The sequence below is a fragment of the Pan paniscus genome, chromosome 17, assembly GCF_029289425.2.
Source record: "Pan paniscus chromosome 17, NHGRI_mPanPan1-v2.0_pri, whole genome shotgun sequence".
Classification (NCBI taxonomy): Eukaryota; Metazoa; Chordata; class Mammalia; order Primates; family Hominidae; genus Pan; species Pan paniscus.
Window position 1 is genome coordinate 64,206,314 of NC_073266.2, and position 16,640 is coordinate 64,222,953.

Here is a 16,640-nt window from a genome sequence, read left to right on the forward strand (position 1 = left end):
AACCGTCAGACACTTATAAAACCATCACACCCCATGATAACTCACTCACTGTCATGAAAACAGCATGGGGGAAACCGCTCCCAGGATCCAATCACCTCCCACCAGGTCCCTCACTCAACACATGGGGATTAATGGGATTACAGTTCAACATATTTGGGTGGGGACACGAGCCAAACCATATCAAATTTTATTCTGAAGCTTTGTGTATCTTTTTTTTTTTTTTTTTTTGGGGGGGGGGGTGGGGGATGGAGTTTTGCTCTTGTCGCCCAGGCTGGAGTGCAATGGCACGATCTCAGCTCACTGCAACCACTGCCCCCAGGGTTCAAGCGATTTTCCTGCCTCAGCCTCCCGAGTAGCTGGGATTACAGGTGCATGCCACCACGCCCGGCTAATTTTTGTATTTTTAGTAGAGACGGGGTTTCACCACGTTGGCCAGCTGGTCTCAAACTCCTGACCTCAGGTAATCCACCTGCCTTGGACTCCCAAAGGGCTGGGATTACAGGCATAAGCTACCGCACCCGGTCTGTGTATCTTTTTAAAGACGGATGTCTATGGGGTTGATATAAGAAACCTTTGCCTAACACAAGAGCATAAAGGTGTTTTCCTCTATATTTTTCAGTTTTAGGAATTATTTTTGGTATATAATCTAGTTTTTCTTAATAATGCCTTCATTTAGAGTCAACTGACTGTTAATTATTGACATATTTTATGCAATTTTTAAGCAAATGAAGTTTACAAACTGTTTGCTCGTGTACACTTTTTTTTTTTTTTAAATAGACTTCAGTTTTTTACACCAGTTTTAGGTTCTTAGCAAATTGAGGGGAAAGTACAGAGAGTTCCCTTATACCACCTACCCCCACACATGCACAACCTCTCCCACTGTCAACATCCCACACCTGAGTGGTAGATTTGTTAATAATCAATGAACTTACATTGACAAAATATTATGACCTAAAGTTCATAGTTTATGTTAGGGTTCACTCTTTGCGTTATACATTTTATGGGTTTTGACAAATTCATAATGAAATGCCTCCACCATTATTTAGAATAGTTTAACTGCTGTAAAGATCCTGTGCCCTGCCTGTTCATTCCTCCTTCCCTAACCCCTGGAACCACTGATCTTTTTACTACCTTTATAGCGTTACTTTTTCCTGAGTGTCATATAGTTGAAATAATGCATTATATAGCCTTTTCAGATTGGCTTCCTTAATAACATGCATCTAATGTTCCTTCATGTCTTTTCATCGTTGATAGCTCATTTCTTTCTTTCTTTTTTTTTTTGAGCTGGAGTTTCACTCTTATTGCCCAGGCTGGAGTGCAATGGCGTGATCTCTGCTCACTGCAGCCTCCGCCTCCCGGGTTCAAGTGATTCTCCTGCCTCAGCCTCCTGAGTAGCTGGGATTAGAGGCACCCACCACCACGCCCGGCTAGTTTTTTTATTTTTAGTAGAGACGGGATTTCACCATGTTGGTCAGGCTGGTCTCAAACTCCTGACCTTAGGCAATCCACCCACCTCGGACTCCCAAAGTGCTGGGATTACAGGCATGAGCCACTGTGCCTGGCCTGCTCATTTCTTTTTAACAATGAAAAATATTCCACTCTCTGGATATACCACAGTTTATTTTTCCATTCACCTACTGAAAGACATCTTGGTTGCTTTCAAATTTTGGCAATTATGACTGAAACTCCTAAAAATATCCATGTGTGGGTTCATTTTTTGTGTGTGTAAGTTTTCAACTCATTTGGGTAAATACCAAGGAGTATCATTACTGGATCATATGGTAAGAGTACGTTCAGTTTTAAGAGAAACTTCCATACTGTCTTCCAAAGTAGCTGATATGATTTGGATCTGTGTCCCTACTGAAATCTCATGTCTAATTGTAACCCTCGGTGTTAGGGGTGGGGTCTGGTGGGAGGTGATTTAATCATGGGGGTGGATTTTCCCCTCGGTACTGTGTGGTAATATTGAGTCTGTTCTTGTGAGATTTAGTCACTCCTCTCCATCTACTCCTAAGATCTTATATGAAAGAAAAAAATTCACCAAAGATGATTAAAAAAGAATAAGAACCAGAGGCAAGGAGGAAAATAATTTGTATATTGTTTACATGAAGGATTAAATCCAATTAAATTTGTGATTTTATTAAATCTTTTTCAACTCTGAAAAAAGCAGCACAGTAAGGGATATAGCTTGACCAGTTATTAAAACACAGTATAAAGCCTCCATAATTAAAACAGCATGGTACTGACACTTGAATGGACAGATTACTAATAGAACAGAATAGAAAGCACAGAAATAGATATAAATACACACAGGAATGTGGGTTTTAAAAGTGGCTTATAAAAGTAAGAGAGCTGAATTATGAAATGATCCTTTACAGAGAGAAAAATGAGAAAGCCCCTCAATTCTTGGAGGAGGAAGGCTCTGAATGGGATCTTTACTTTCCCTCCTTCTATCCATGGTGTTGGATTTGTCTGAGCTAAAATAAAATGCACTCACTGTAACTTTGTGTTCCTTTCTAAATTCAGATAATTTGGGGCAGCTGGACAGCAGTAGAGTTTCTGCTTCATTAAGCCTCCATTCACCACCAAGCTCTTCAAAGCACCCCCTATTCCCCAGGCTTGGCCCTCCACCTCAGGCTCTGCATCTCTCCTGCTGTGGGCCAGCTGTTCCTGGGCTGTAATGTGAAGGCTCTTCAGAGGTCACAGGCCCTTCCCAACCCTCACCGAGGCCTAAGCCCAGATATATATGAAAGCAGAAAGCTGCTCTACATGTGGCTAGCACTCCACCTGGATTTAAGCCCCAGAATTCGGATTGGTCTGAGGGCAGTGTGGTTATCACAGAATTTAAAAACTCACCAAGTTGTTCTAATATGTAGCTAAGATTGATAACAGCCACTTTACATTTTTAGCTCTTTCTCTCCATAAATTTTGGTAGATCATTCTCTGATGATGCATGAATAAGATAATGTTAAGTAAAAGCATTATAAGCTACAATGTTATGCATTAATATCAGAACCTTCAGGATGGGGAGAACAGGGTGAATTTGAGTAGGGATGCTCATATTTTAGCTGCTAATCAGTAGCACATTTGTGCTGGGGAACATGGTGAGGCCTTTTGTTACAAATGTTGATTTCAGATCCATCTATCTCTTTCATGTTTCTTCTAATAGCTCTATTGCTGCAAATTACAGAAAGTGCCGATGGTCTCACTGGTATTCTTAGGTGAGCATGTTTCATAAGGAAGCATCCCAGTTAGCCACCCCGAGTTGGAGGGTTTCCCCTCCACAACCCTCTCCCTCAAGAAAGCACAAAAAGATACTCTTTTTGAGCAGCCATGCATTCTGTTTCTGTTTCTTAATTTAAAAGCATGCTAACCTGTTCACAATCCCTTGTGGGTCACCTTTTAAAAATATTTTTGTAGCTAACTTTGTAATATTTTTAAGTTTCTACACTTTGTATTTAACTTTTAATTTAAACCTCACTTAAAAATATATGTCAAACTTATTTTATTCATCAGTTCACTCAGTGGTTTTTAAGTTACCTTTATCATAATACTAGCCTTTAGTATCCAGTTTCATTTACACATTAAAAAATAATATACACTGAATTTTATAAATTTCTATCTTGCTTAGTATAAAGTTTTATTAAAAAACTATCATGTGCTGGAGAAGTAGGAATTCAGATTTGAGTTTTACAAAATTCATTCTAGTAACAAGAAAAGCTCCTGATTTGTCAGTTTCAGTTATCCTCTAATTTGCCTTCAAATTCTAAATGATTGGAAGGCAAAATGGGGCAAGGGACCTCAAGAGGGAAAGTTTTGCAGACCTCTTAGGTTCTCCTAGGGTCTGGAAGTCCTTTCTGAGGTCATATATATGTACTTTACTTGTGCAATTTTATATTTTGTTTCTCCCTAACAGGACTATGTACACTTATAAGCAGGGATAGGTACAGTTCTCAGATGCTTCCATAAAAATTCAGCACCATGCTAAGTACAGGGTAGGGTATTAGTAAATAATTCTTGCAGGCTGGGCGCGGTGGCTCACACCTGTAATCCCAGCGCTTTGGGAGGCCAAGGTGGGTGGATCACAAGGTCAGGAGTTCGAGACCAGACTGGCCAACGTGGTGAAATCCCATCTCTACAAAAAATACAAAAATTAGCCGGGCCTAGTGGCACGTGCCTGTAGTCCCAGGTACTTGGGAGGCTGAGGCAGGAGAATTGCTTGACCTCAGGAATTGCTTGACCTCAGGAGGTGGAGGTTGCAGTGAGCTGAGATTGAGCTACTGCACTCCAGCCTGGGCAACAAAGCAAGACTACATCTTGAAGAAAAAAAAAAATTCTTGAACTCAGAGGAGGCTTTACCATTAAGTGAAGAAGTCCAAGCTCTACAGCCCCTTCAAAGGCCTCAGAAAAACTCTAGTAATGTGTTTACCTGGTCATGTGTATACAAATACAGATAATTGTAGATAATGTAGCATATACAATTATAAACAAGTGCACTACTATTTTTTAATAGGAATTGTGGAAAACAATTTATTGGAATGCTGTGTTTTTCCGGCACAACCTGCAGTGGTATTGAGGCAGGACAATGGGGTCTGGAGGCAGAGAACATAAGGCCAATTCATGCTGATTTCCTAGAACTAAAGCAAATGGAAACACTTCAGCTATGATAGGAAACATCCTCTCCATTTACATAGGGTGTACACCAAGTAAATGACTTTGTAACTTTACTTCATCATCTTCATTTACATAGTGTGTACACCAAGTAACCAATGGAAACCTCTAGAGGGTATTTAAATCCCAGACAATTCTGTAACGGGCCTCTTGAGACCCTATGCTCGGGCCCGCTCCCACCCTGTGGCGTGTACTTTCATTTTCAATACATCTCTGCTTTTGTTGCTTCATTCTTTCCTTGCTTTCTGCATTTTGTCCAATTCTTTCTTCAAGACGCCAGGAACCTGGACACCCTCCACTGGTAACAGTACCACAAACAGCAGATTTGTGAAACTGCATGCTCTTTAAGTTCTTATCAACTTTTCTAGAACAATGAATTATCTTTTGTCACTATAGAAAATATTTCAAAATATAAAGATGCACTCAAGAAATGCAATAATGTAGAAAAAATGTTTATAGTGATATGTCAAGCAGTTAATTAATAAAATTTTTTTCTAGGCTTTGTGGTATTGCTCAATGTGCCGAAAAGGGTTAACTCAGCAGGCTCAGATTGTTCAAACCCTGCACATGCCAAATAAAGGACTGTCCCTTGATCAGCTCCTGGGAAGAGAACTTCTGGCCCCCTAGAATATCCTGTTTTTGTGTGTCTGAATCCCTGAGCCATGCTGTATCAGTTTGACCTCTGGGGACTAGAGACCAAGTAGCTAAGGTCAGTCATTCAGATGTTGATGCCTGTGACTGACCCCCCCCCACTCCCCAATAAAAACATGGACATCAAGGCTCAACTGAGCTTCCCTGGTTGGCTGCACTCTACCTACAATGACACATTGTTGCTGGGATAATTCAGTGCTGTCTGTGCAACTCCACTGGGAGAGGACAAATGAAAACTTGGACATAATTTCTCCTGGACTTCACCCCATGTGCCTTTTTGTTTGCTGAGTTTCATCCATACCCTTCTGTTGTAGTAAACCATTACCATGCGGAAAACAGCTTTTGTTGCTGACATGGAGTCTCACTCTGTCACCCAGGCTGGAGTGCAGTGGTGCAATCTCAGCTCACTGCAACCTCCGCCTCCCAGGTTCAAGTGATTCTCCTGCCTCAGCCTCCCAAGTAGCTGGGATTTACAGTCCTGAGCTACCGCACCCAGTTAGTTTTTGTATTTTTAGTAGAGACAGGGTTTCCCCATATTCACCAGTCTGGTCTTGAACTCCTGGCCTCAGGTGATCCACCTGCTTTGCCCTCCCAAAGTGCTGGGATTACAGGCATGAGCCACCGTGCCTGGTCCAAAACATCTTCTCTGAGTCCCTTTATAATTGGGCCTGTGGGTACTCTTTTAAGAACTCCCAACAAAGTCAGCTTTTAAAATCTTGAATTGCCATGACCTTTCTCATTCTTAATGAACACTGACTTTCATACCTCTTAGTATAATACTAGTATTCCCAGTACTGCATTTTCCTAAATAAGGACCCTAAATTGTCTAATTTCCACCTCCACAAAACCTGGACCTACCCTTGTGTATATTCTCACATCCTGAGCCTTCACACATGGTGCTATCTTCACTTGTAATGAGTCTGCTGAACTGATCCACCTGAAAATCCTGTTCTTTGGTTCTTTGCCAGAAGTTTGTCCTCCTTGTCAGAGCAGTTCCTCCATCCCCACCACCCATAATACTTTACAAAGAGCTGCTTTAGCACTTACTGCATTAGAATGTGGTTACCTTACATTACAGATGCATGTGTGTGTGCCTTGCTAGACCAGGAATGGACTGGCTCTGTCATTTTGATTCTCTCAGAAAGGGAGGGACAGGAGACAGAGGACAGGTAGAGAATCAGAATTTGTGTTCATCACCAGACAGACATGGAGTCCATCACTGACTAGCTGTGAGATGTTGGGCAAGTTTCTCTCAGTGCTTCAGTTTCTTTGCCGTAAAACCACTTGCTGAAATACCACTTGCCTTACAGGTTGTTTTGAGGATTAAGTGAGAAGATGTAGGTGAAAAGACCTAGCCAGCAATCTGGGTAAAGCCTAAGGGCACAGGATCTGGAATGAGGTGCCCTGACTTTGAATTTCATTTTTCTCACCTGCTAGTGTGTGACTTGGAGCAAGTTATTTCACTTCACCTCAATGTGTCTATCATGTTATGGAGACGACAGCATCTACCTCACAGGACCACTATGATGGTTAAATGAGCTAGCCAGTGCCTGGCACATAAGAAGGAATCAATAAATATTGGCTATTAGACATTCAATGAAGGCTAATTCCTTTGTTTTATGGCATAAATCTGTGCATAGACTTGGGCATTTGTGTTTATTTCCTTTAAATTAATATAATCCTGCCTGTACCTCTATGGCAGGGCAGGCAGAAAATTCAGCCTCAGGCAGACAGAGCTCCCCCACGCCCATGTCTAAGAGGTGCTGCGAGAGGTCCCAGGTATTGGTCATCAGCTCCTACAGCTGCTCTGGAGTCCTCATTCAATATCTACTGTCCTCTCTCCCAGTCTTGGAAGATTGTCTTAGTCTGGGCAGGAAGGACCATCCCCTCCTCCCTCCCAACCCCTGCAGAACCTCCAGCAACATTCCCTAGAAGGGAGGGCAGCTACGAGGCAACTGGGAAGGCCAGGGTGGCTTTCTATCTTAATAAGAGCTCCCCCAAAGCCTGGCACCTGCTCCAACAGCTAGACTTGGGTGTAAGGGGACAACAGAGGGCTTCAATGTATATTTCTCCTACTACTCCTATTTTTTTACTCCAGCAGACTTTCCACTGCAACTGGGATTCTCTTGCATAGATGGAAGCCTCTGGAATAAGTAGGCCTATTTACAGGCAGATGAGAGCTTCAGGAAGCTACAATTTCCTACAGCCCTAAAGGTTCATTCTGCTACTCAATTATTGTTATTTATCAAAGGCATCCAAACTTACTAGACATTATGGTTCTTAGCCCTGGCTGCACCTCAGAATCCCACCAGGGGAGCTTTAAAAAGTGCCCATGCCTGGGTCCCCATCCTCCAGACATTGACTCAGTTTGAAGTAGGGTCCAGTCACAGATGAATTTTTGCAAGTTCCCCAGGTAACTGATGTGCAGCCAGGGCTGGGAATCACTGGTTAGGATTTGTGGATATGGATGAAATGGGTGTATTATATATAGAGAGAGACCTTACACTGTCCTTTGGAGCCCACCAGCACCACCTCCCTAGCCTTATATAGTGTAGTTACTGTTCTTCCAAGAGATGGCAGGGCCTGATGGGAAATGTCTTGGGTTGAAAGTCAGTTTGGAGTCTTAATTATTTCATTTTTGGTGAACAGTCTGTGGCCTGATTTCCCTTTAGAAAATAAGAAGTTAGGAGGTGAAAAGATTTCTGCCCTGTATTCTTCAGGGGATTCTGGAATGTAGCTTTTTGGGGGAAAAGTTATATACAAGACGTTTTAATATCCCTTAAAAAAGTCAGTACCCTAATACAAACAGTATGTTTTAATACCTTTATCTCTCTTCAGAGCTTAAAACACTATCCCCTCTCAGCTCTGAGACCTTCAAAGGAAATAAATTGGTGGTGGTATTGCCAAGTTAGTAAGAGCAATTAAAATATAACCTGGTACTAGTCACAAAATAAGTAAAATGCGGTAAGTTAATTATACACAAAATACATTCAATTACAAAATATACTAATGAGCAGTTTAAAACCAGGTTGATTTCAAACTAGAAATTCAAACTGAGTGAAATATATCAATGAGCTCATGCTGGCAAATACTTTGATACCTTTGGTCTCGTAATTTTATCAGCTTGCATTGCTTCACTGCTTTTTACATTTTTAGTTGCATTCATGGTCCTAATGAGGAGGGAAAATGTTCGTATTTGGGCTTAAGTAGGGGCTAGGAAAATGAGAACCATTTATTCCAACCTAAGATTTAATAATTAGATTAATTTCTATACATTTCCATTAATTAAAAGGTAGTGTAATAGCACTTAGTAAGTGCTCAGTATTGCTCTGATAGCTTTACATGTATTCTAATCCTCAAAACTGATGAACCCAAAAGGAAAGTACTCTGATTAACCTCATTTTACACAACAGGAAACTGGAATACAGAATAATTTAAGTAACTTTGCCAAGATCATACAAGCAACAGAAAAGGCGGCAGAATTCAAACTGAGACAGTCTGGCCACGGAGCCCATGCTCTTAACAATGACTTCACTATCCTGCTAGACCCTGCTCAAAAATCTTAATTTCAATTCCGAGTGAGGTGGAACATCTGATTCAGCTTCCATTCCATTCTCCTTCCAGAAACATCATCCCAAACCACAGAACACTTGTCTTTCTTTGCACTTCTCAGTATCAAAGGAGAATAACGTCCTTCATCTGGTGAGCACATTAGCTGATTCTGTTTATGTTTGCTTCTAAGAGTTGGAGGCGGTCCATGTATTAGACTAATCCAATCAACAAATATTAAGCACCTATAAAAACACTGAGGTAAAGGAGAGAAGAATCCAGTCTTTCCTTGCCCAGAGAAGGTTTACCACCTAGTGAGGGAGACAGATAAGCTGCCTCTGCTGGGCAGTGAGATAATTGCCACAATAGAGGGAAGCACATGCTGCTAAGATAGCTCCTGACAGAGGCAAGGACCCAGAGCTGGGGAGGGCAGGACTGATGGGAAAGTGTTCCTGGAGAGGTGGCTCTTAACCTTGGCCATGTATTAGAAACATTTGGAGAGACTTTAAAAGATTGCCAACCCCAGACCACAAACCAGTTTAATTACATTAGAACCTCTCATGCCCTAAAACAGTGGTCCCTGAAGAGCAGCATTAGCATCCCCTGGGAACCTGTTAGAAATCCCATGCCAGATCTACTAAACCAGCCCTCAAGGGGATTTCGATGCAAACTAAAGTCTGAGCAGTGGTTCTGAAGCTTAAACAGGCATCAGGATCCTTTCAGCGTTGCTTAAAATACAGATCGCTGTATATAAAGCATACTGAGACCCAGACTGCTAGGTCACCCCCAGAGGTTCTAGTTCCATAGGTCTCGGGTGGGAACCAAAAATATGCATTTCTGACTGGTTGTCACGGTGCACAATTAATGAGAACCACTGTCCTAGAGGAAAGGATGGCCAAATTGGAATCAGAAAGGTAAGAGCTGGCAAGCTGAAGGATGTGGATAATGGGATGAAAACATATTCAACGACACTCAAGCACCAGCTACATGCCAGGCGCTGCTCTAGATGCTAAGACTCCTGGAAGGAACACAGCAAAGTCCCTCTCTCAGGAGCTTACCTGTCCAGGAACACAGATAATAGACATTGTCTGAAAGTGACAAATTCAATGAAGAGCCTCCTACACTCCTTTTCCCCCCTCACACTTTTCCCCCCAGTGTGAGGGGGGAAAAAGGAGTGTAGGAGGCTCTTTGGGTAAAAGTACTCAGGTAAGAGCTCTCTGTGAAGACAACTATGGCAGACTGATACTTGTCCTACAATATCTCTTTTTCCCATCTTACAAAGCAGGAGAATGTGAGCATGGCACATGGCAATCCAGAAAAAAGACTACATTTCCCAGCCTCCCTTACAGCTGCTGAGACCACATGGCTAAGTTCCTGCCAATGAGATGTAGGCATCAATTTGCAACTTACAGGAACCTTTCTGAGGAGGATTAGCCTTTGTCCCTCCTTTTCCTCCCTTCCTCCATCCTGCTGCTTGGTTTGTGAATGCTGCTACCTTAGACCATAAGGACAGAAAACATGTACCGGGACTGGAAGAGCAGTAAGCCAAAAGCAACCAGGGTCCCGTAAGACGATGGAGCAGAGCCTTTTTACCAGCCCTGGATAGCAAAGTTCTAGACAAATATATGTCTAGATTATTTAAGCCACTGACAGCTTGGGTTGTCTTGGTATTTGTGACAGAAACTAATACTAGTTCAATGGCTTTTAAGTAGAGCCCTAAAAGAAATGAGGGAGCAAAGCATGTAGATATCTGGAAGAAAAAGCATTCTAAGAGGAAAAAAAAACAAGGGTAAAAGCTCCTGATGTGGGGTCATGCTCAGAGTATTTGAGGAACAGCAAGGAAGCTAGGGTGCCTGGAATAAAGGGAGAATGTTAAAAGATGAGGACAAGAAGTATTGATGGAGGGTTCAGATGATAATAGGGCTATTTTTAAAGTAAAAACTGGTTCATTCATATAAAATATGTACATAAGCATGTATATTTTGAAGAATAAGGAAAACATCTTTGTAATCACCACCAAGGTAAGGAAAATGTTGCCAGGACCTTGAAGTCTTTCTCTGTGGCTCATCCTCTTCCCTGCCCCAGAAACAACCACTATCTCCAATTTTTTTATAATCAGCATGTAGCTTTATTTTATAGATGCAAAACCTATATATATTTCTCTTGATGAAACTGCTGGGTCTACTGGGTGTGCACATGTATAAATTTACTAGATAATGCCAAACTTTTCCAAAATAGCTATGCTTATTCTACCATAGTGAATTAAAGTTCCCTTTGCCCTGCATTCTCAGTGCTTTTAGATTTTAATTAAAAGTGTGTAATGACTGAAATGTACACTTTAAAATGGTTGGTGGTAAACTTTATGTGTCGTACAACTCAGACAAAAAAGTGTGGAATGGCATCTGTTTCTGTTTTTCCCTGTATTGAGATTAAATTTTTTTTTACATTTACGAAGATTTTCAGATACCTCCTATGTGAATTGCCTGTTCAGTCTTTCACCCATTTAACATTTTGTAGTCTGGCTGGGTGCAGTGGCTCACTCCTGTAATCCCAGCACTTTGGGAGTCCGAGGCAGGCAGATTGCTTGAGCTCAGGAGTTTGAGGCCAGCCTGGGCAACATGGTGAAATCCTGTCTCTACCAAAAATACAAAAACTTAGCTGGGTGTGGTGGTGCGTGTCTGTGGTCTCAGCTACTTGGGGAGCTGAGGTGGGAGGCTGCAGTGAGCCGAGATTGCGACACTGCACTCCAGCCTGGGTGACAATGAGACTCCATCTCAAAAAAATATATATTAAAAAAATTTTTATAGTCTGTCTCTTAATTCACAGGAAGATTTTGTATTTTCTGAATTCTAGTCCTTTGTATGATGAATGTTGCCAAGTATCTCCTCACAGCATACAGTAAGTCTTTTCACTCTTTCTGGTATCTTCGGAGGAAACTTTTTTGACAGGGTCTCACTGTCAACCAGGCTGGAGTGCAGTGGCCTGATCACAGCTCACTGCAGCCTCGACTTCCCTGGCCCAAGTGATCCTCCCACCTCAGCCTCCCAAGTAGCTGGGACGACAGGCATGTGCCACCATGCCCAGCTAATTTTTAAATTTTTTGCAGAGACAGAGTCCCTATGTTACCCAGGCTAGTCTCGAACTCCTGGGTTCAAGCGATCCTCTTGCCTTGGCCTCTCAAAATGCTGGATTACAGATGTGAACTATCTTACCCAAAGCAGGAGGCAGTCTACAGAGTAAAATCATAAAATAAATGCAGAAAAAGCATTTGATACAATTTAGCATCCATTTACCTAGGAATAGGAGCGAATTTTCTTACCTGATGAGGGTTATCTCTTAACTACATTAATCCATTAACAAAACATTGCATTCACTTTTATTTTTATTTCTTTATTTATTTAATTTTGGAGACAGGCCATGACATCCAGCCTGCATTTAGTTTTTCTGATGTAAAACCATCATTAAATTCCTGGGATAAATCCAACAAATCAGTATTTTGTTATCCTTTTTAAAACTTCATATTCAGTTTGCAAGTATTTCAAATTTTTATAACTGTAATTATCAGTGATACTAGCTTACATTTTTTCTTTTTCATACTATCCTTGTTGAGTTTGGTGTCTCAAACTCCTGAGTTCAAGCCATCCTTACCCTCACAAAGTGTTGGGATTACAGGCATGCACCACCAAGCCCGGCCACATATAACTTTAGGATGGTTTTAACTAGTAATAATTCTGTGGCTGTTTTGTTTGATACTAATACAACTACATCAGAATTCTCTAGGTTACAATTTGCTCAGTGTAGCTTTTGCTATCTTTTAAATTTCAACATTTATTATTCTTATGTTTTATGTCTTTTATAAATAGTATATTATTTAATATTTGATCATCTTTGTCTCATAACTGGAGCATTTAGTCTATTTTCACTTAGTGTAAAAGTGGTCAACATGCAAGGACAGATGAAAACTAGAAGAGTCAAAGGCAAAAGCTAGAAATCAAAACACCATCATACAAACGAAGAATCCCATCAATGAGCTCATCAACAGACTGGACCCAGCTGAGGAAAGAGCTGATGGACCTGAACAAATGTCAGTAAAAACTGTCAAAACTGAAATGCGAAGAGGAAAAATGAAAAAATGCACAACAAAATATTCAAGAGCTATGGGACAGTTACAAAAAGTGTAATACACAAATGGGAATACTAGAGGGAGAAGAAAGGGAACAGAAGAAATATGTGAAATAATGACAGAGAATTTCCCAACATTAGTGATAGACACACCACAGATCCGAGAAATTCTGAGAACACCAAAAAGGGTAAATACCAAAAAAGTCTACATTTAGGCATATGATATTCAAACTGCAAAAAATCAGACAAAGAGAAAATCTTCAAAGAATCCAGAAGAACAAAACACTCTACCTATACAGGGGCATAAATAAAAATTACTTTGTACTTCTCTTCAGAAACCACATAAGCAATAAAAAAGGAGTAGTATACTTAAACATCATACTGGAAATCTTAGCTAATGCAGTAAGATAAGACAAGGTATGCAGACTGGGAAGAAAGAAATAAAACTTTCTTCACAGATGGCATGATTATTACGATTATAAAGAAAATCAAAAAGAATTGATGGGGAAACTTCTGAAACTAATAAATGATTACAGCAAAGTTGGAGAATACAAAGCTGATATATAGAAGTCCATTGCTTTCTTATATATAAGAAATGAACAGTTGGAATTTGAAATAAAAGCACAGTATCATTTACATCGGCATCATTTACATTAGTATTTCATTACCAAATGCAATACTTAGGTATAAACCTAACACAATATATCTACATGAGGAAAGATCTACATGAGGAAAATTATAAGACCCTGATGAAAGAAATCAAAGGACTAAATAAGTAGAGAGATATTCCAATTCCATGTCTATGAATAAGAAGACAATATCATCAAGATGTCAGTTTTTCCCAACTTGATCTATAGAATCAACACAGTTCCAGTCAAAATCTCAGCAAGCTATTTTGTGGATTCCTACAAATACAACAATGAAGAAGAACAATGTCTGAGGACTGACTCTACGTGACTTCATGACTAACCATAAAGCTATAGTAATCAAAACAGTGTAGTATTGGCAAAAGGAGAGACAAACAGATCAATGGAACAGAAAAGAGAGCTTAGAAATAGACTCTCATAAATACAGTCAACTAGTTTTTTTTTTAATTTTTTAAATTGTTTTATTTTTTGAGATGGAGTCTCGCTCTGTTGCCCAGACTGAAGTGCAGGGGCACGATCTCGAGTCACTGCAACCTCCACCTCCCAGGTTCAAGTGATTCTCCTGTATCTGCCTCCTGAGTAGCTGGGACTACAGGCACGCACACCCCCACACCTGGCTAATTTTTGTATTTTTAGTAGAGACAGGGTTTCACCATGTTGGCCAGGCTGGTCTCGAACTACTGATGTCAAGTGATCAGCCCGCCTCAGCCTCCTAAAGTGCTGGGATTACAGGTACGAGCCACTGCATCTGGCCCTGATTTTTGACTAAGGAACAAAGGCAGTGGAAAAAAGATATCTTTTCACCAAATGGTGCTGGAACAACTGGTAATCCACATGTAAAAAATAAGTCTACAAACAGACTTCATCCTCTACACAAAAATTAACTCAAATTGGATCAAAGTCCTAAATGTAAGAGTTAAAATCTATAAAACTCTTGGAAGAAAAAATGAGGGTAAGTCTTCATGACCTCGAATTTGGTTGGCAGTGGATTTTTAGATAGAAAACCAAAAGCATGAACAACAAAGAAAAAGACAGATTGGAGACTTCATCAAAATTTATGTGTGCTTCAAAGGATAGTATCAAGAAAGTGAAAAGGCAATCCACAAAATGGGAGAAAATGTTTGCAACTTCGTATTTCTTAATAAGGGCCTTTATCTACAATATATGAAATACTCTTACAACTAAATAATAAAGTCAGATAGCCCAATTAAAACATAGGCAAAGGATCTGAATACATATTTCTCCAAAGAAATATACAAATCACCAGGCTGGGCACAGTGGCTCACACCTGTAATCCCAGCACTTTTGGAGGCTGAGATGGGTGGATCACTTGAGCCCAGGAGTTTGAGACCATCCTGGGCAACTATCTGTACCAAAAAATTAAAAAAAAAAATTAGCTGGGCATGGTGGAAAAAAAAAAGCCAGGTGTGGTGGTGTGCACCTGTAGTTCCATCTACTCAGGAGGCTGAGGTGGGAGGATCACTTGAACTCAGGAGGTGGAGGTTACAGTGATTGAGATCATGCAACTGCACCCCAGCCTGGGTGAAAGAGTGAGACGCTGTCTCTAAAAAAAGAAAGAAAGAAAAAATACAAATGACCAATAAACACATGAAAAAAAAATGTTCAACATCATTTGATAAATGATCATTAGAGAAACACAAATCAAAACCATAATCAGATAATATTTCCAACCCACTAGGCTGGCTGTAATAAAAAATAGTAGTAACAAATGGTGAGAATTGAAGAAACTGGAACCATCGCACATTGCAGCGGGTAATTTACAACGGTAAACAGCCACTTTGGAAAAGCCTGGCAGTTCCTCAAAATGTTAAACATGGAATTATATATGACCCATCAATTCTACTCCTAGGTATATAACCTAGAGAAATGAAAACATATGGATACAAACACGTGTACATCAATGTTCACAGCAGCATCACTTATAATAGCCAAACTGTGGAAACAATCCAAAAGTCTACCAGCTAGTGAATAAATAAACAAAGCATGGTATATCCATACAATGTTGTTGTTATTCGGCCATAAAATGGAATAAAATACTGGTACATCTACAGCATAGATGAACTTTGAAAACATTAGGCTAATTGAATAAAGCCAGTCACAAGACCACATATATGATTCCATATGAAGTATTCAGAACAAGCAAATACCTAGAAACAGAAAGTAGATTAGTGGTTGCCTAGTGTTGGGAAGTGTAGTGCAATGAATGGGGAGTGATTGCTAATGGGTATGTAGTTTCTTTTTAGGGTAAGAATAATGCACTAAAACTGATCGTGGTGATAATTACACAATGCTGTGAAAAATACTAAAAAAGCAATAAACCATACACTTTAAATGGGTGAACTGTATATGTGTTATGGAGTTGAAATGTGTCTCACCAATGGGGCAAAATATATATATATATATACACACACACACACATACATATATATACACATATATACATACATATATACATATATATACATATATACACATATATATACATATAGATACATATATACATATATATATGTGTATATGTTGGAATCCTGACCCTTCATTCCTCAGAATGTGACTTTACTTGGCAATAAGGTCTTTACAGGGGTAATCTAATTAAATGAGGTCATTAAGGTGGATCCTAATCCAATATGACTCTTGTCCTAACAAACAGGGGAAATCTGAACACAGAGACAAACATGCACAGAAGGAAGACTATATAAAGAGACACAAGGAGAAGACTGCCACCTACAAGCCAATGAGAAAAACCTGGAACACATTCTTCCCTAAGAGGCCTTAGAAGGAAACAACCCTGCTGACACTTTCGTTTCAGACTTGTAGCCTGCAGATCCTGAGACAATACATTTCTGTTAAGACACCCTATTTGTGCAGCTTTGTAAAGGCAGCTCCAGCATATATGTAAAGCTATATATGTAAAGCTTTACATGTGTGTATATATATATACACATACACAGCAACCTGCATACTGTGTATATATACACA

General features: G+C 40.1%; 1 protein-coding gene across 1 annotated transcript in view; it reads right to left on the minus strand.

The window, feature by feature from the left end:
- Positions 1-2,075: 2,075 nt before the first annotated feature.
- PIAS2 (protein inhibitor of activated STAT 2) overlaps positions 2,076-16,640 on the minus strand; it is a 130,669-nt gene continuing 116,104 nt past the window's right edge. The window contains exon 14 of the mRNA XM_034943622.3: positions 2,076-4,637. Coding sequence (XP_034799513.1) covers positions 4,632-4,637 — 6 coding nt within the window. The 3' untranslated portion in view covers positions 2,076-4,631. The remainder of the gene's footprint in view (positions 4,638-16,640) is intronic.